A 19,671-nucleotide genomic window follows, 5' to 3' on the forward strand; every position below is an offset into this window, starting at 1 on the left:
TTCTATTTTACTTCAACTCTGCGATAGGAACAAAGCAATGTCCGAAATGCAAAAAGCAGAAACGACGGTCGTTGACGAAGAGAGTTAAGTGATGTTTTGATGTTGATAAGTGAACAACACGACTGTGAAACAGCTCCGTGTTTGCATCATTTGCTCGGCTCCTTAGCGACCACCACTTGACCGACACAACACCATCCACTTCACTTCACTTCACTTCACTGTGTGATAAGGGAGCTTGAGTGGAACTCATGACCCGTAAACTACATACAAAACCTTTGTAGTCCATCAACATGGATGACCGGTTTAACACCTCGCTCAGAGAGCTCAGGCTGCAGCTTGATCTCATGAACCCACGCACCGCTTCAATTCTCAACAAGCCTCGTCAACAATCCAACATGTTGACACGCGATTCAAGCGAGGTCGACTCGTCGTCTTCTGCCATGGCAGATAACATGCAACAGATCAAACACATCGGCGCAACGGTAGGTACACTCGCCAAAACCCAAGAAGATCGTTTTCAAGCACTCGAGCATCAACTCGATGCTCTCTCCAACAAGCTTGACGACCTCGCACTTGACAATCCTCACTTCACTCCACCCGAGTCACCTAGTGATTCCGACTCAGCCTCTTCTTGCTCTGATGCAGCAAGCATCTCATCTCAGAAATCTAATGTGCCACACAGCCCACAACCAGACAAGGCACCTGCCACTGTCGCCGATATTGGTGGTTACTTCTATCCGAACTATGTCCAGCGCGGCCACAGCGATCAGCAATACATTACGGATGCCTCGAGCTTCGTTGGTAGAGTGAACCGCGTACTTCGCACAAAGTCCATCACCAACATTGAGATCTTCTTAAGAGGCTCCGCCCTTCGCTGGTTTCACCTTGGCCTCAGAACCGACGGCACCCATCTCTTCGACAACTACAATGACGATTTTGGTCTTTGGGATTTCTGTGACTCGCTAGTCCTCCTCTTTGGCGTTCCCAAATCTCTAGCATCAGCAGTCAACATCAAGACTTTACCCTTGACATCGTCTTGGATGCGCAGTGTCATTATCGAGGACTATATCTTCCCTGCTCTCGAGTATGTGCGGCCTCAGGAGAAGTTCTATGACGAGAACTCTGGTGCTAGCGTTGCTGTGAGCAAGGCATTGGCACTTTACAACAAAAGCTCCAAGCCCTGCACAGTGAGCCCCGAGATCTTTGACTGCACAGCCGATGCTCGAATCCAAGACATGTGCGACCTTCAATTCATCTTGACTGATATTCGCTGCAGCGAGCTCGAACAGAAATCCCACAGCATGGATTCTGGAAACTGTCAAGTTGTCAACGATAGAGCATCTGCCCGCAAATTCGACTGCAACATGTCGAAATCGACTACAAGTGGGTTGGAAGACTTGGACTGGACAAACCACGCCCCCCAAAGCCCTCAAGCCCAATCAGAGTCATCGAGGCGTAGCGTACCCGGAATTACCAATGTCGAGGGCACCGACTCGGTCGCAGATGCAGTTGAGATCTACCCTCCAGCCCCCTTCGCCGAATCATGCCCTACCACTCCAATTGCATCTTGCCAACACCTGTCAAGCAATCTCAATTTAGAACCTCAGATGGATAACGTATGGGAAGAACCACGCATCGCCGAGGTCCCACGCATCGCCGAGGTCACACACCCCGAGAAGGTACAACCCGAGCAGAACGCCGAAACATACGAGTATCCTTTCGCAGATTATTATAGTGGTGCCGGGGGCATACCTATGAAGGACTCAGCAGACAACAAGACTGGATCTCAGAGCGTCGGACCCTTGACTAGTCCGTATCCTCACCTCAGCCATATGACTACTATCTCACATACTCTCAGCTCCACCCCTGAAACTGGTAGTCTCGAAGTCTTCCACGGCGCTGACAATTGTCTTGCTGGTTTGAGTCTCGTCTTCACAGGCCAAGTTGAACGCGACTTCAGAGAAGAACTTCAGATTCTGGTCAAACGCTACGGTGGAAAAGTCACCCCGGCACCTAGCGAGAGCACTGATTACGTTGTCGTGGGAGCTAACACTGGACCAAAGAGTTTCGCAGTCCTACGAGAACGCAATTCCAGGATCGTTGACGAGAAAGGCCTCTTCGCCCTGATCTCGAGGCTTCCAGCCCTTGACTGTCCTACGGCCGAGCCAAGCAAGGAAGCGGAAAGCCCTAAGAACGCTCCTGGAAATACCTCGACCGCCGCCATCACAGCTCGCCAGGAGGACAGCTCAATCTCTGCTGCAACCACTGGCTACCCATTACAACAGCAAACACGCCAGCAGCAGCAGGTCTCCCAGGCCCAGGACAGCTTTCCTTTAGGCCCACACGCAAAGGCCTTCCTTGATGGCTTCAAAATATACCCTCCCACAAACATCAGCCCCAACACACCGGAGTACGAAAACTACCAGAGGTTTGTCAAGGACACTTTGACTAGAATGGTTATCACACAGGAAAGTAGCATCAGTCGTTTCAAAGAGGCACACGAACAAATCACACAGCTGGAGGCCGCTGGACAGAGAGTAACTCAAGACCTTACTACTGCAAGGGAGATTGCTAGAAAGGACGTCCAAGACGCGAAGTATAAGATCGATTGTATTCACACTGGTAACGAGAGTAATCGCCTTGCTTGGTGCGACAAGTCGAAGTCATCTCCTGCGTGCAAGACCTCTGTTGCAGTCCTAGATAACAACCGCCCCGGATCTCACTCAGGCACATTCGACCTTACAGTTACCGAAGTCGGCAGGGACGAAGATTCAACAGCCCGCATTTCTGACGAACCTGCGACAGACAACCTCTAGCTGCAATCCCGCGTCCGATACTCAAAAACCTTCCAGGCCGAGCTTGAGCAGGCCGAGTTTGAGCATGCACAGCGGGCTGAGAATTGACGATCCAGTGAGAACGACAGAATTCTGGAAGAGGGAAGACAATAGATATGGCACATGACGAAGAGCAATGAGGACGAAAATGGATGAGGACGAAGAGCAATGAGAACGAAACTGGATGAGGACGAAAAGACAATGAGTAATGACACGGCAGCAATCAAAGGGAAAGACTGCGCACAAGAGCTACGAATCAGAAGCACATGACTCCAGAAGAAACGACTTTCCTATGTAGCAATGAAATGAGCAATTGAAATCAACTGAAGACGAGACGGCGGACGGCACCGGGAAAAGCTCCTACGTGTGTTATGGAGAATAAACTGAAAGCTTAAATGCCTATTCCCACGTGGGAAAACAGGTTTGACATCAGACTTGAAAGTGCGAATTGAAGAAATGATCAGCTCATAGACAAAAGCTATATCCACAGCACTGCATGAACTGTCCGTCACGAAATGTACACCTTAGATAAAGGGAAAGGATGACTTGCGATTCTCCTCCGTGGTATAAACGCGCTAAAAGATATAAACGACAGACATGTATCTGCTGTGTGCCTTGCTTTTTTTTTTTTTTATCTTCTCCATTTTCTCAGTGGTCTATAGCTTTGTTTGCTCTCGTCCTCCGAGCCTCGGATCCTTCATACGAATCATATCGATGTTTCGAGAAATGAGGGAAAAGTGATCCAGTCACTCACACTCCAGGTGTGTTTTAATGCGAACTCCTCGGAAGTCAATTCCACCGGAGTAAGAGAGAGTGTCGTTGTTGTTCGCACAAGCAGAGGGAGGAGCCACTTTACAAGTTACCTCTGCGGGGGACATTGACGCCCTCAAGAGCGGCATTGTCGGTGAACCAGCTGACCTTATCACCAGCACCCTCGTTGACCAGACCACAAGGCAAAGCGCGACCCTCCTCAGTCTCAAAGATGCTCTTGAAGATATCCTTCTTGCCAGCACCGGTAGCCACAAAGGCAATCTTTGCGCCGTGGAGCACAACAGGCAAACTCAGCGTAATGCGCTTTGGTGGGGGCTTGGGCGAGTCGGAGATGCTCAGGACCCAGGCATCGGTCTCGCGCAGCAGAGGGTGCTCGGGGAACAGCGAGCAAGTGTGACCGTCGGGTCCACAGCCGAGAAGAAGCAAGTCGAAGGCAGGGAGCTTGACAGAGTCGCGAGCGGCAAAGACAGAGACGAGAACCTTCTCATACTGATCCGCGCACTCTTGAGCATCGTGGAGGTACTTTTCCTCAATGGGGTAGACCTTGGGCTCGCCGAAAGATTCTTTGTCAATCTTGTCCAGCAGCTCGTCCTTGAGGAGTTTGTAGTTGCTGTCGTCGTGGTCTAGCGGGACGCAGCGCTCGTCGGCAAAGAAGATTTCCCACTTGTTGAAGTCGACTGTGTCGGCGGGTGTGCCGTCGCCCTTTGACAAGAGTGCCTGGGCGAGAGTCTTGGGCAAGGAGCCTCCTGAGACGGCGACTCTGAAAGAACCGTGGCGCTCAATGGAAGCTTGTTGTTGTGTGAGGACGTACTGGCGCAGAGTGGGAGCCAGTTCGGCAACGCCGGGGAAGGCGTAGACGTTGGGAGATTTGCCCATGGTTGGAATGTCTGTTGGTGATGAAGATGAGTGGCTGAGATATGGAAGTTGTAATGCCGGTGCAGCAGAGTGGGAGAACAGGCGGTGGAGATTGTGGTGTATGATGGGCAGCAGCGATGGACGATGCGAGCGGGAGATAAACCGCTTCTTTGCCTATGACGAGCGCGCTTGCCAACGTGGGGCTCTGCGAGGGCCTTGGCATTCCCGGACTCACAGCACCACCCGCCATCATCAATTCTACGACCTTCTGCCATTAGCCAATCCTGATCCTGCTTCCCACTCTCCGAGGACAACTCAATCGCAGTCCGCAATCCCATTCCACCTTGCGCAAAGATGTGCACAGTTCTTGTCGGCCCTCGTCTGCTAAGCCACAGAGGAACATTCCTCCGGAGCCAACCTCCGTTTTTCATTCTTGGCCTTATCGTTATCTCTGTGTTTCTCACGTGTTGCTCTCGCTGCACAGCCCACGTCGTCAACTCTAACCGCCTCTACCAGAGCCTCAATTCTGTTTCATACTATGTATGAGTCTATTGCCGAGTTACTCGTCTATACTGTGCCATGTCCCATTCTATGTACCTGAAGCTCCATGTTCAGCTGTTCTTGGGCGGCCTCAAGGTCGCTCTTGCGACTGGACTGGTATCAGACGGAGTGCTGGCATTACAGCTATACCGGCCTCGCGACTCTTCGACATGACTATGTAACTTATAGGGTATCGTCAAACGCGCGATCTCTTGCTAAGTCAATGGAACGGGTCACCTCTGACGAGTACCATAGTCGTATGCTTTGTGGCCTACACCATTCCGCCATCTCACGAACTCGAGTCTCGCGTATATCTGTCGTATTCAAAGTGCTGTACTGTAGAGAGCAGAGCCTAAAAGGTTTCCACCTGCGTCTTTGTCCAGGCCGACCACGCTGTCCGAGCGCGACCTCTTCGGTGTCATTCAAAGGTTCACTCACTTGCATCGAGAGGTTGGGAGGCCGAAGGATGAAGGATGGTGGTGGCACAGCACGCCTTCAGCTGTCAAGTACCTCAAGGCGCACTTGGCCTCGAGCGCAAGGCGTCCACCAAGGCGTCGTGTCTACTTTTCAACACAATTGCCGGGAGCCGGTCGTTTTGACAGCAAGGGAAACGAAGCTGCCCTGACATGGTTCGGTATTGCGTGTTTCATGCTCGGGCTGTGCATCAGGCAGCGACGAAACACTGGAAGATTGCGAATCGATTCCGCTTACATCAGATAAGGTGATGGACCCTGTATCAGGCAACCTGTCGGTTGTAACTTTCCAACTTTCCAAGCATCTTCCTCGCTTGAGGGGGGCTGGTGGTACGATGCACTCCGTGAGCTGATGAGTTTGTTTGCAAACGCCTTGCGTTTAGTGTGAGCTCTGGGCAGCGCTGGCTGAACTCCAGACCTTGACGCCTATCTGCTCCACAGACACTTCTAGACAGCAAGGACAAAGGCCATTCAATACTCTGGTGGAGATTCGGCCTCTTTGATTAATTGTTTGATTGTCCTCGGAGACCTTCCGAGTCGCAAAGGGTGTCGAGACATGAAACGGTACCTGTTGACATGAAACGGACAAAGTTCGATAAAAGTCTGGCCAAGCCGCGAACCCCTCCTTTGGACCCAGCCCAACGACTTGTTGCCAACGAATCACAAAGAATCATCAATAACCTTGCCACAGCACCTTGCGAGTCGCGACAAACTTTGACAGCAACAAAGTTGAGTGTCCGCGTAGCCTCTTTCAACTCAGCCTCTTCATGCGACAAATGCAGCAAAAGTTCTTCTCGTGCCACTTGCAAAAGAGGCACTTTACAAAACTGCAACAAGGAGTCTTCTTGGTAAGATGGAACGGTCCAGAACTTCGCACTCGGAGTCGAAGGCCTAAAGACCTCTCTGACGGTTGTGCGGACAGTTGCACCTGTCGGCGACAGTGAGACCGGAAACAAGATAGTTCATGCAGACTGCACTGCGCAACACGAATGGCTTGCAGGAATACACGGACGTATCGGCTAACATAGACGAGTGGTGTTGAATGGCGACCTTCTGGCCCCAGAGAGTCCCTGAATACAAACGTACAATACCGTAAGACTGCTTCGTAATGGCCAGGGCTAGCATGGGCATGGTCTGTAGATGCCTATTCCTACTGTGTATCTCGTGCAGCCTGCCAGCATGATATTGCCGCAGCAACCTGTTCTCTGAGGACCTGTTTCCGTGCATCTGAACACCAAGACCCTTCCACAGCATTCAACGCGATGATGTTCCAATCGGAGCTACTGAGTCCGAATGCCTCTTGGACAGCGCAGTAGTTTTCTTGGATGTACTTTCCAAAATATGCCGGGTCGTCGCTGTTAACGCTGAATCGTACACCTTGATCGAGGAAATCCTTGACGGGTGCCTCTGCGATGCTGCCTATGAAACCAAGCGTGACATTCGAGATTGGGCAAAGCGTGACGAGCGTTTCTGTCTCTGCTAGTCTTTGCATCAGTTGACTGTCTGTCTTCGCAATCCATGCATGATCAACCCTCTCGGTCTTGAGATGATCAAGCGCCGCTGATATGAACGTTGCTGGACCCGCCTGGCCCACGTGTGCCGTGCACCGTACCCCGGCTGTCCTCGCAGCGTTGTATACTGTCTCGAAGTACTCGGGTGGGTGTACGAGTTCATCTCCGGCCATGCCGAGTCCGCACACGGTGCCGTCTGCAAAGTGGCCAGCATCCATGACCTCCTCGAACATCCCTGTCGCACTTTCAAGTCCGTGGTGGCGCAGTATACATGGGATGTATTTGATACTAATGTCGAAGTTCTGCTCCGCTCGCTGTTTCGCACGCGACAGACCTTGTACCACGGTCTCATAAGTTACGCCGCGACTCGTATGAGCCTGTGGGTCAAAGAACACCTCTGCATGCTTGACGTTCTGCTCGCTGGCTTTAACGAAGTAGGTATATGCCAACTCCTCGAAGTCAACGGCCGTTATAAGAACAGAGCTACCGAATGAGAAGTACCGGATGAAATCCGAGAGGGAAGCGAAGGACCCATAACGTGCCTGCAGTTTCTCCTCGCTGGCATACGCTTGATCGTCAGCGCAGGCGAGATCGATGCTGTTCCTTACAGCAAGTTTGAAAAGCAGATGTGGTGTGAGAGCACCTTCGATGTGGATATGATGCTCGCATTTAGGTAACGCGAGGAGGAGCTCGTGGATGTCGCCCTTGCACATGTTTCGACTGCTCCAGACTCTGTTGCAACGAGTTGGCGTTCGTCGTCTCGGTCAGATAGTAGTGTTAGTCTGATTGTGCAACACCGTTTGGCTTGAGATGTGGACTACAACGCATGCGTCTCTTGCGCTGGATGCCTGATGCTCGTGCACTGGCAGATTGATCTATTGTAGGCTATCTCGGAATGTAAGAGCCGTACTAGTATGCGTCTCAGCGCGCAGGCTGGGAAGGGTGCAAGGCGGCGCCGGACAGGCCCGCAGCCGCAACGGCGCGCAAGTGCGGAGAGGCGATGTTTCTTCTTGAGCTTCAGGTCTAGAATTCAGCTGTACCCACGAGTAGTTGTTCAGACAGCCTCATCAAAACAGTCGTTTTCTCAGGTCAACGTCGAAAACTCGAGAAGGCGGATTTCAATGACTTGTTTGAGACACCAAAATGGACTGGAGAGGCAGCCACAGTTGGTGAACAGACGCCCTCGGCGGACTGCATACAGCACACGTACACCTAGCAACGGGCGTCTGCAGAATACGACCTCGAAAGACTTGGCTGGCTGGCTGAGTGTTTGTGTTTGTCAGCCTTGAGATCTCGGTGGTAAGATTCCTACGATCTCCTCAGGACGGGTCCACACCGAGGATGGAGATGTTGAAATTGGCTCTTTGACTTTGCCGGGATTCGGAAGAGGACATGCCATGGCTGGGAATTGTCGATTGGCTGATGAATCGGATGATCTCTCCGCTGACAAGTCAACAGCAGAAAATTTAGTCCGGTTCGAGGCGATGTATCGCTGCGCCTTGGCGGTGGCTTTGTTTAAGTTACGGCCCTAACACCAACCAAAACCAACGCAAAGCGGTCGCCCAGGTTGTTCGTTCCAAGGGCTTCCAGAGCCAATCAACGATTCAGTCGACGATCATCGAGCTCTGCTGCAAACCGAATAAATGTACGCTACCTCCGCTCCATCTGGTCGATTCAACTTCGTGCATCTACGATTCCTCTTCCCGTCTCAAAAATGTCCACTTCAAATACAGCCCCTTCTCCCATTCAGGGCGTTTGTTACTTTTCCATCCAACACACCAACTATTCTTCATACAACGACGAGACTCCCTTGACCACTCCTTTCACTCCACCTGGTGAAAACATCGTCTCTGATCCATCAAACCCATTGCTTGCTTATCGACCTTGCCTGCAATCTCCCTCAACCACTCAAACTCGCTCCGGAATGGAATCTCTACTCCAACTCCAAACTCAGGTCGCACACATCTCTGCCCCAAGACGGCCCCAACCTCAACCTCTTCAGAACGTCCTCGTCGTTAGCGACGATCTATCAGAGTCAGACAGTTCATCGTCGAGCCAAGGAAACATGCACATGGAGGTCGCCAGATGCTCACGCTGCCACCGCTCGCAAAGCATCGATGTGTCGACTGGCAAGGCGGCCAACATGATTGCCTACGGTCTAAATTCCTTCTACTGCTTGAGATGTGCCAACATCACCGGCTATCTCCAACGCTCATAGAACACATCTGTCCTTCTATGACTCTCTCTCACCTCTTGACCGCACCGCCGGTCTTCTATTCGAGACCATTCTATCGGTCTTCCATGCTACGACGACAACGACACCATCATGCACAGTTTGCATGATCTATTTTCACGACACACGACCCTTCTGGACACTTCCAACCAGATTACGATGGGTTCATTCATGGCGTTCCATCCTTCGGGTTGGTCAAAGAAAGCATTTCTTGGAGTTTTTTTTGTTTGCAATCCGGCGCTGTTTCCTGTTCCAGCCAGCCGATGCATTGTTTCTAGATACCCCCTCTTGCATGAGCGCACTGGTTGCGACTCACCTTTGATTAATTCGAGATTACTCTTTACTCATTCTTCTTCTTCCAATCTTGATTCCCGTTTTCCACATGCCTGAGTGATCTGAAACAAGCTTTACTCTTTTTCGCAGGCAAGGCCTGGGTCCGGCGGGATTTCCCAGCGAAACTGCTCGACCCCACACCGGATCGTGAAGTGCCATCGTCGATCATCAGTGCACGCGGTCACCAAAGTGTCGGCCTTGCCTCTTTGCACCTAGCTCAGGGACTTTTTGAAAGAACTTTGACTCGGGTATCGCAGCCTTGTTTTCTTCGCTTCCACGAGCTTGCGAGATGAGGAGCTCAAAGAAAAACTGGCTGGCGGACACACTGTATCGATATGCTGTCGTGGTTCGGTGGCTCTCAAAGTCGCGCACGAAGCAAGGCATGATAGACAGATGATGGCGCACGACTCTGGCGTGCTCCTATCTCGATATATCGCGCAAGGAAGTTGGTAAACGGCTGCTACCACCATGATAGCGCTCCTCTATCGGAGTCGACTTCCAGCATCGACGAAGTGGTTTGAGTACAAACGGCCAAGCCGGTCTTCCGGAGAATGTATGCACGATGGAGGCAGCCATCTGACAAAGCTGGCACGTTTCTTGTGTGTACTGTAAGTCAAAATACGCCGGATCTGTCTTCTCGAAAACTCGATGGTGGCTCGATCAGCCGGCGATTAGGGCACGGCGTTAGATACATGTACCACACGTTTCGGCTCAGATGGTTCATCTACCGATTCATCTTTCGATCTGGTATTTTAGACGGAATCGCGAGCTAGTCGTGTCTTAACCATTCTATTGGAATTTGAAAGTATCATACAAAGAAAGGGGCCATCTCGATGAACGTTCTGCTCTGTGACAGTGTGACTCGAAGGCGAAAGCATCGTTGATGAAGGCAGGAGATGATCTGAAGGCGACGCATCGCTGATGAAGAAGCAGGAGGCCTCTTGGAGTCTCTATATCCGACTCAAACACACCTGAAGCATGCGGACCATCGCTGATGCAGAAACAGGAGAGCGTGTCGGTGTTTTTGAACATGTTCGCTCGACATTGCGCTTGTCTGGCGGAAGAGGGGATGGAACTCCGCGTCGCAAGAACCAACCGCGTCGCGTCTCACGGATTTCTCCGCGCTAAGAAAAATTGACTGAAGCTGCATGCATCGTCGACCAAAAATTTCAATACAGCAGAAGCCAAGGCATTGCGACCACACAGTTCAGGATGTCGTCTTCCGAGGATGCTTTCTCCTTCCACAGGATCGAAGAGGCCATGGCCCGCTTGAACGCAACCATCAGCAGTTACAAGAATGAGAAAAATGCCAAAATGAATGGTCACCACCGTACCGAGTCTGATGATCTTCCCTATGCACCACGCTCGACTCTCTTCTCGCGAGAGTGGGACTTGTCGACCGACGAACACTATCCCCACATCACCAATCCCGAACTTAGGAAACGTCTAAATGCTTTGCACGAGCTTTGCAGCTTCTTGCCCGAACACCCTTACAACATTGATCTCTACCTGCGCATCGCAAAGGCTTATGTCGAGGTCGGATACCCTGATCTTGCTATCGGTTCGGCATACAAGGCTCTCCTGCTCATCGATGCCATCAACAACGAGGATGAGTTTTGCGACGAGGCTATCGAGTCGCTGGCTTTGAGCATCTCGAAAGAGTCGTTGGAATACAGACACCAGAACATCCTCGAGAATGCCGAGATCCTGGCTCATCTCTACCCTGAGTTCATGCTGAGAAACAAGCATCAGCTTGTAGACGTCGATGTATCGGACATCGAGGTTTTGGTCTGGACCAAGGGACTCTTTTCTTTCCAAGTGTAAGTGCTGTTGTTCACTGTCGTTGCTGCGTCTATCCTGACGCCCGTTAGCTATGCATTGCTTGCTCAGTGTCTCCACGTGATTGGTTGCCAGAGAAGTGCCGCCGAGTACTGCTTCAAGGCTCAAGACCTCTTTGGAGAAGACCCTACGATCGAAGCGACCCTGGACGTTATCCACGCCGCGATTGACGATTGGCTCCGCGACACCCAGCCAGACGAGTACAACAAGCCCGGCTTCAAGTTCGGACTCGACCAGTTCCCTGACGAAGGCATGGTGCGTAGAGAGTGCTATCCCTGGAACGAACACGAGCCCGATCGCTGCTCCGACGAGAGCTTAGAGTTCCTGAACGCAGAGATGGAGAAAGTTGCACCGAGACTCGAGGTCAAGGCTACAAAGCTGCCACTTCTGACCGAGGGCGATGGCGCGGAGAAGTTCGTCACACAATTGGGTGTCTTTGCAAAGGAAGATATTGCACCTGGAGAGATCGCCTTGTCGGAGACATCGCTTCTTACCGCCAACAACCGTCTCCAGGACGCGCTGTGCGATGCGTGCAGTGCCGACCTCCCTGAGCTCAGCGACCCAGCTTCGGCGGACGTTGTGGCCTGTACGGATTGCGAGGTCGTTTTCTGCAGTGAAAAGTGCAGCGACCTCGCTCAAGAGGAGTACCATCCTGCCGTCTGTGACCGTGGTGTCGAGGACATCGCAAAGGACGTCCCACCCGCCGAAGCCGCCAACGCTCTATACTCTCTCCTGCTGCTCAGATCCCTAGCCATGGCCGAGACCCAAGAGATCCACCCCCTGGACATCAAGTACGTCAAATTTATTTGGGGCGACTACCACACCCTCGACCTCTCCAAGCACTGGCGCCCCCACGATCGCCATAGCACCGAGTCACCCTTCCCACGCACCCTACCCTTCAGCTTCCAAGCCAACGTTGTGCTCCCCTTCAACATGCTCGAAAAAATGGACGTCGACATTTTCAAAAACCCTCAATACGATGTCTGGGTCTTCAATACCTTGTACGCAAAGTTCAGGGGCACTGCTTCTGCTCGCTTGAGTGGTTCTGGCGGCGGCGTGGCTCGTGGCCCTGAGGTCAGTGCTGTGCACCCTATGTGGTGTCTTGCAAACCACAGCTGCAATCCCAACGTTACGTGGCGCTGGTCCAGCGACGTGCGTTTCCGCGTGCTCGAAGATCGACCAGTTTGGCATGGTAGCGAGGTGCGTGGAGGTATCAAGTACAAGGCTGGACTCAAGAAAGGTGAAGAGGTACTCAGCCACTATTGCGACATCGAGTTGCCAGTCAAAGATCGTCGCGAGTGGGCTGCTGGTGCTTTGGGAGGTAACTGCTGTTGCGAGAGATGTCTGTGGGAAGCGTGTTTTGAGGATATGAAACAGATTAATCGCGAGGCTGACAAGGTCCGCGGGTGACCCTGTCGCTTGCTCATCAACTATAGGAATAAATATATAATGTATACAATATGAAAACAAATTAATCACCTTTGTTCTTTGGAGTCCCCCAAGTGTGTGGAAGGGTGGAAACATGATTGGTTCGATTCACTGCACTTTGCTTATTCATTCCCTTCGCTTCTTCCCCGTGGCTAGAGGCTTCAAATTGCTTCCTTTGGGATCCCAAATGGCCTTCCCACTATTCTGATGTGCCGAAAGTCAATTCACTGCTGTCTGAAAACATGGTGCCTACAAACATCCAAGAGTAGTGTTGCTTGTACTACCGATTCTCCAGTTAGAGGCCACCACAAAGAGTGATAGACAAGTCTTGATCATTGATGCTGAGAAGCCCAAACACGCCTTGCTTAGCTTGTGCAGGTTCTCAAAGATTGTGCATTTGCGCGATTTCTCTCCAGACCCAACTTCTGCATGTGCAAAACCCCATCACCTCTTGCTCCGCATTTTCACGATGCGAACAGCGGCGGAGTCTTGCAGCTCTTTTGCTAACGGCAGTGGCAACCAGTCCGAACAGCTTTCCAGCCTGATTCTAGGTATCGTCTGACCAGACACACCTTCGGCTGAGAATATCCAACCCATGGGTATGTTCGTTCTGGATCACATTTGCACATGCAACAATGACTTCAGAATTGCGTCTTGTATCATCTGGGGAGAGCAACGTGTGCAGCACCTTGAGATCACAAACCTGATTCTCGCGGCTCGGCTTCCGTATTCGAGATGCAACATGTAGATGTGCTGTGCTTACGTTTTCTTTACGCCTCAGGAAGAGCTACACTCGTTTGGTAGAAGTTGTCATTCGTCGGTGATGATGGGATAGATGCATGTGAAGGAGGAGGCTTTCTTGTGGTTACACAACATGGCCATCACGCTAGTCACGTACTCATTACAGGTGCGGGGAAGCGATGCTGCAGTCACTGCACGGCACATGATGGATAAGTGATACTATTCGCTGATGATTCTTGCTCAGATAACGCATTCGCATCTCCTGGTTGGTGGGATACTTGTCTTCGGCGTGAGTTGATGTTTCATTTCGAGCCATTGGCAATAATGAGACCTCCATGGTGACTCTTGGTCGAGCTCGATGATATGACAGTCTCCTTCTCAGTGTCAAAGCGCACGCTGATTGTGTTACGCATGAGCTTCTGACCATGCAAAACTTGAATCGCTCTGGCGGCCGCCTCGGTAGATGCAAATTTGGCTGTTGCTATGCCGCGCGATCGACCACTAGCCGGATTCCGTCGGATCTCGCAGCTGTCGAAGGGTCCAATCCTGCGCAGGTACTCCTCTAGTTGCCGCTGATCGACCCCATAGTCCAATTGACTTATGAAGATACCTCTTGACTTGGTCTGAACGAGTCCACCTGTGGCGTTTATGGGACGGTGGTTCGGTGTGTAGACATATGTTGGACTCATCTTCCTCGGAGTTAGAGGAGGCGAGTGATGGAATACCGGACTTCCGTGCATTGGCGTACTCATGGGCGTACTCATAGGGGTGCTCATGAGGGTGCTCATAGGTGTGGTACTACTGATAGGTGTACTCAGACGAGTAGAGTAGGCGCTGACAATCTGTGGCGATGAGAACCGTTGGATCGGGTGTGGAGCATCGTTACATCGCAATAGTTCTGGAGGTGATCGAGCTGTTGACCAGAGGTAAACCTTGAGTGGTCTCAGAGAAGGCGAGCCATTGGTCAAGAATCCTTGGACATGGTCAGATTCTATCATTACCTCGACTTGAGAGTTCAACGTACCATAAAGGTTGAATGCATCTTTGGCCCGCTTGATTTTGATCCAGCCGCGTCCCTTTTGCATGCCTTGCGGAGTCGAGGCCATTTCGGTCCATCCTGGATGTGGAGCGACTTTCCTGGTGAGATCTTTCAACATTCCCCAGGTATAGTATGGTGGAAGCTGTACCTCAGAATTAGAGTTTGATATGTTGAATAGAGTTTGCGACCTACGCCTTCAATGTAAAAAAAGAAGTCTCCTTCACCACAGCTTTTTGCCCGGGAGGGAGGAAACTGACAGTGCATAAGAGGCATCTGAGAAAGCATATCTGTACGTGGGCGATTTGGCAGAGGTGATGATGGTGCAGATTGGAAAGGCGCTTCGCAATGATCAATGATTCTCAAAAAGTGCAAAGAACAAGAACTGTTGTTGGAAGGAATGTTAGATCCTCGAGATGAAACCTTCTGCAAACAAGAGGGATGAACCAGAAAGGTCAATTGGCACATCGGTCGAGCGCCGCTCTATTTGTACAAGTCAAAGATGAGCAGCGCCGACTATACAGCTTGAATGCATGAAGTACGTGAGGTGCCAGCAGCGAATCAGTTCCCTGTCTGGACCTCGACTGCAATCTTGCGAGCAACATCTCAAAGCGGACCTGTACAAACAGCTCTGATTGCCGGGATGCGTCACCCGAGACGATCGAGATGGTCGGCGCCCTAGCACAGTAATCAGCAAGCCATTCGCACGAGGCCTGTCGCCATGCCCTCGTATTGACCACCCCACCGAGATCAGGATGGTGATAGGGTAAAGCTGTCCTACAGGTGGCAGTCAATGAACAGGGGAAGCAAGGCTGACTCTCCGATTCTCCGTTGTTGAAATGATCCTCTTGCAAGTGGCCAAAGCGTTTGGTCAATCGCAGATGGGTCAGATTGATATGCAGGGCTGGATGCGAGACCGGTAGCGGTGAAACCACTGGTTGGGGTCAAGAATGTTGTTTGCAGACTCGAATAAAGCAGACGCTCTGGTCTGGGATGGATCAAGAACTGTGATCTATCATTTTCGCGGCACGGCACATACTTATGAAGCAACCGGCGTACGGCGGGCGTCCACAGAAGCAACGTGTATCGCGGCTCTGTCCACCAAACAGGGGCTTCGATGGCGGCTATATCAACCGCACAAGGTATATCGAGGGTCGGTTCGAGCGAAAGGACCGAATCCTGCGCAGTCGACTGTTACACAAGATGTTTTCAGACCTACCCGTGCCGCATCCCGTGAAGAATCATGTGGAGGCGCGATGCATGATGCACTGACGGTAAGCGAGTACACAGCTATTCCAACCTGGCTTCAGGCTCGCGTCGTGACACAAAGCGGCAAAAGTATTATCAAGAGCAACGCGGACGTGCAGAAGGTGCGGTGCAGTTCGACGTCGGCCCCCAGAATCTTGGGGAAGTCGCTGTCAATCAACCGAGGGAAACTGCCAGACTTCAACCGCCACCAAGCCAAACCAGTCCCAAACAGCAGGAGCAGGAGCGACCCTATCCGATATCCTTGCGCTCAAAATGTCATCGAGTGAGGCAGCAATCATCGTCGCCCGCTTCCTGAAAGCCAACAGCTACGATGAGGTTTGAACTCTCCCACACAGCTTCATCATCAGGACATCTCATGCTGAACTATCTCAATGTCAGACTTTGGACGCTTTTATCAGGGAGGCTGGCCTTCCATCAAGCGCCGGGTCGACAAACAAGGGCGACCTGACCATCGAGAAAATTCTCGAAGAGAAACGAACCTTTGATGTGAGCCTGCAGTTCGAAAGACTCGGCACAGATGAAGGTGCTCACGGCTGGGGCCACCACGGTTAGCAACTGTTGTTTCGTTTTGCCGAAGCCCAATATATTGATTCCTTCCCAGCACCCGCCTTGCCGAACGAGATATCGGGCCCAACACGTTCCAACATCCTTCATGTGTCGTTACCTCTGGTAGCGAACACGACTGCTGCGTAAGCCAATTGAGCCATGTTATCCAAGAGAACAATGCGTGATTGACCTGCGTATAGCGATGCATCCGAACCGCTGTTGGTAGCTACGACAGCTGACCGCCGGCTCAATGTTCATGAGTTGCCTGCATGCACGCTCAAGAATTCGCTATTGGCAATGCACGACTCACCAGTGCTCTCGACTGCTGTGCTGAAACAGACGCACCTGCTGACAGCTTCCATGTCTGGACAGTTGGCGATAAGTGACCTGCAGGGTGAGGTCCTTGACAAGCGCCGCGATCATACCAAATATGTTGTGCAGATCGCGACCCACGAGTCTGAGAACGCAACCTGGCTCGCAACAGCTGGCTGGGACGGTAAGGTACATCTTTATCAGCTGGACATCGCTGGCAATAATTCTCCTACACTGCCGCCTCCAACTGCATCCATCTCGCTTCCGACCAATCCTGAGGCACTTCTCTTCATCAAGCATCCCGACAATGATTCCATTGTTCTGATTGTCACGCGCAGAGACTCGACCCATCTCTTCTACTACAGTGTTGACAGCGAAGCATGTCTACTTGGCAAGCAGAATCTAGCGCCCCACAGCAATGCCTGGATCGCATTCACACCCTCTGCGATTGCCACCTGCCCAAGAGACAGCACTCTTGTCGCAGTTGCAACGAGTGCCACTCCCCACATGAAACTACTAATCGTACGCTTGATGGTCCCTTCGATGGAGGGAGATGCCTCACTGGCATCTATCGTCCCTGCCGAAGAGACTCAGGCTTCACAGGCACGCGCTGCACTTGCTCTACAAGACCGCGAATCAGCCGCCATCTTGATTCACTGCACAACCATGGCACCCCAGACCGCCTACAGTACTCCCGCACTCACATGGCGGCCGGACGGCACAGGCGTCTGGGTCAACAGCGACGATGGGGCAATCCGTGGCATCGAAGCCAAGACTGGCAAAATCATCGCCACGCTCAAGGGCCACGAACCCGGTAGCAAAATCAGATGTCTCAGTGCTGGTTGGGTGTCATCGGGTGACGAAAGGCAAGAATGGTTGGTCAGTGGTGGATTCGACCACCGGTTGATCGTCTGGAAGCCTGAATCTGCAAAGTAGAAACGTCGTTGAGATGCACCCAGCGGATGTACAGGTATACAATGTTTGCTAGACATCTGCAGGAGCAGAGGGTATTTTTCAATTGGACGGGTAGATTGTGCTGTCATGCAAGGGATCATTTGACACATGCACCTTGCGACAAGAAGCAGGGTCACTATACGGACATTTGATGACGAGTCATGTATGTGATCTTGTACATGCTATCAGTAGCCGTGACTTGGATCGAGAAGGGTGTCCCGGCCACAGATGAACTCAAGTAGAAGGATAGGGAAAAGTGCAATACATATCGTGTATACCCAAACCAGCCAACTCCGCAACCACCTAAGGTATACCAAAACGCCTCAAGGATATCAACAATGATAGAATAAAGAACAATTGACCCAGCACTGCCGTAGCCAGTTCAAGTGGCCACTTGCTCAGGACCTTCAACACCACCATTACCCGAGATATTCGAGATGAAGTCTCTGTATCTAAAGACCTCACCTCTCTTCTGGTTACCGCCGGCCAACTCTTTGCCGAAAACACCTTTGGCACCGAAAGCCCTCCTCGACGAGAACTGGCTCATGATAGCATCCACTTCCTGATCTGAAAGTCGGAAGTCCTCGGCGCCAGGCTCAGGGGCCGTATTGAGCAAAGCATCTTTGAGCTCGTGCTTGTCAATCTGACCACTGTCATCGACGTCGAAAGCAGCAAATGCCGCGGCAAGCTCAGATGGCTCGCTGATCTCAGCTAGCGGTGCAGATAGCAAGTCCAAGAAGCGACCCAGGGAGATTGAAGAAGGAGTGTTGGGAGGGAAGAAAGCAGCGACAGCCTTGGGCGAAGAGTCCATGCCCATCTGCTGCAACATATCGGCGACGCTGGCAGAGGTGATGGCACCGGTGTTTGAGTTGTCCAAGACTTCGAAAGATTCGCGCATGCTTCGTAGCAGAGATTGTGGGAGATGAGAGTATTGGCCAGTAGCCATCTGGACTGGAGCGGTGTAATTCGGCCTTGAAGGGGCACTGTAGCTCGGTCTTGTGGTAGGGGCTGGTCTTGTGGCCGGGGCTGTGGGCGATTCGCGGGAAGTGGGTCTGCCAAACACAGGAGCTCGGATGGTAGCCTGAGTGGACGATGTGACAGTACGTTGAGCGGTCGGTCGCATAGGCCGGGTCGAGGATGGTGATAGAAGGGGCGAGCGAGGTCCTAGAGGTGACAATGGCGCAACAGTAGGCGAACTCGGTGCGACGGCTGGTGAGCTTGGTACAGCGAGCGGCGAAGGTGGCGGAAGGTCTCGAGGAGACGACAGTGAGGCACCGTCTCCCGGCATTGGTGACTCCTCATAGGGTGCGGCGGGCGAAGGTGATGGAGGAGCGGATTGGTCCAAGTCTACTGAAGTGCGCGAAGCATGGCGGGAGAAAGAGATAGGCGGAGCCAGAACGCCAGAGGATGTTGGCCTCGACGAAGACTCTGCGATGCTGAGACGGCTGGTGGGACGGGCGAAGAGACTCCTTGGACGGTCGCCGGTGGTCAATTGTGAAGGTCGTCGTACAAAGGGATTAGATTTCTCAGGCGACAGAGAAGGAGACAGAGGCTTGGTAGGCGATTCAGATGGATCGCGAACTGTCGAAGGAGAGCGCAGGAGAGCGTCCGAGTCGGGGCGGCGGAAGGGCGATGGTCGCGGAGAGCGCGGCGAGTTGAACGACAACTTGGTCGGTGAAGCCTAACGATTGTCAACCAAATGAGCAGAGCCGAGAGATGGGTTGATGCTGACCATAGCAGTCGCAATAGGGCTGAGAATGGAAAAGGTCGAATGTGTATGGCAATCAAGTAGCGGTATAGTGGCGGTTGTCAGGCGGGCAGTCGGTTCAACAAACAAACACACACCGGGGGAGCCAAACGCCGCCGCCGCCGTCTCCCGCTGCCGCGCGCGCTAAAAACAGCGCCGGGTCTATCTATGCTTGGCTGCAGATCTCCGACTTGGACCCTGGGGCATGTGGAGAAGGAGGTCGACAAGTTGAAGAGAGACTCTTTGTGT

The 19,671-nt window shown here is 52.2% G+C and overlaps 8 protein-coding genes across 8 annotated transcripts; 4 read left to right on the top strand and 4 right to left on the bottom strand.

Annotated features, from left to right (window-relative positions):
• Positions 1-290: 290 nt before the first annotated feature.
• Positions 291-2,816, top strand: M436DRAFT_78330 (uncharacterized protein; the record flags this gene model as incomplete). Its single annotated transcript, XM_013575865.1, has 1 exon — positions 291-2,816. The coding sequence occupies one exon, from the start codon at positions 291-293 to the stop codon at positions 2,814-2,816; it is 2,526 nt and encodes an 841-aa protein (XP_013431319.1).
• Positions 2,817-3,686: 870 nt separating this feature from the next.
• M436DRAFT_78331 (6-phosphogluconolactonase) lies at positions 3,687-4,481 on the bottom strand (the record flags this gene model as incomplete). Its single annotated transcript, XM_013575866.1, has 1 exon — positions 3,687-4,481. The coding sequence occupies one exon, from the start codon at positions 4,479-4,481 to the stop codon at positions 3,687-3,689; it is 795 nt and encodes a 264-aa protein (XP_013431320.1).
• A 2,142-nt stretch (positions 4,482-6,623) lies between these two features.
• Positions 6,624-7,697, bottom strand: M436DRAFT_69551 (adenosine deaminase; the record flags this gene model as incomplete). The annotated part of the gene is made up of 1 exon (XM_013575704.1): positions 6,624-7,697. The coding sequence occupies one exon, from the start codon at positions 7,695-7,697 to the stop codon at positions 6,624-6,626; it is 1,074 nt and encodes a 357-aa protein (XP_013431158.1).
• Positions 7,698-8,698: 1,001 nt separating this feature from the next.
• Positions 8,699-9,202, top strand: M436DRAFT_78333 (uncharacterized protein; the record flags this gene model as incomplete). The annotated part of the gene is made up of 1 exon (XM_013575867.1): positions 8,699-9,202. One exon carries the CDS (start codon positions 8,699-8,701, stop codon positions 9,200-9,202), a length of 504 nt encoding a protein of 167 aa, XP_013431321.1.
• A 1,662-nt stretch (positions 9,203-10,864) lies between these two features.
• On the top strand, positions 10,865-12,799 carry M436DRAFT_37835 (uncharacterized protein; the record flags this gene model as incomplete). The annotated part of the gene is made up of 2 exons (XM_013575252.1): positions 10,865-11,370; positions 11,422-12,799. The coding sequence occupies 2 exons, from the start codon at positions 10,865-10,867 to the stop codon at positions 12,797-12,799; spliced, it is 1,884 nt and encodes a 627-aa protein (XP_013430706.1).
• A 1,061-nt stretch (positions 12,800-13,860) lies between these two features.
• On the bottom strand, positions 13,861-14,870 carry M436DRAFT_69553 (RNA-binding domain-containing protein; the record flags this gene model as incomplete). Its single annotated transcript, XM_013575705.1, has 3 exons — positions 13,861-14,531; positions 14,583-14,739; positions 14,790-14,870. 3 exons carry the CDS (start codon positions 14,868-14,870, stop codon positions 13,861-13,863), a joined length of 909 nt encoding a protein of 302 aa, XP_013431159.1.
• A 1,245-nt stretch (positions 14,871-16,115) lies between these two features.
• M436DRAFT_38469 (WD40 repeat-like protein) lies at positions 16,116-17,657 on the top strand (the record flags this gene model as incomplete). The annotated part of the gene is made up of 4 exons (XM_013575365.1): positions 16,116-16,178; positions 16,242-16,410; positions 16,465-16,552; positions 16,610-17,657. The coding sequence occupies 4 exons, from the start codon at positions 16,116-16,118 to the stop codon at positions 17,655-17,657; spliced, it is 1,368 nt and encodes a 455-aa protein (XP_013430819.1).
• Positions 17,658-18,057: 400 nt separating this feature from the next.
• Positions 18,058-19,356, bottom strand: M436DRAFT_39104 (EF-hand; the record flags this gene model as incomplete). The annotated part of the gene is made up of 2 exons (XM_013575486.1): positions 18,058-19,200; positions 19,258-19,356. Coding segments are annotated over 2 exons (1,242 nt in total), but the record flags the coding sequence as incomplete, so codon positions are not given.
• Between the last annotated feature and the right edge of the window lie 315 nt (positions 19,357-19,671).

Source organism: Aureobasidium namibiae (genome assembly GCF_000721765.1).
Source record: "Aureobasidium namibiae CBS 147.97 unplaced genomic scaffold scaffold_2, whole genome shotgun sequence".
Lineage (NCBI taxonomy): Eukaryota > Fungi > Ascomycota > Dothideomycetes > Dothideales > Saccotheciaceae > Aureobasidium > Aureobasidium namibiae.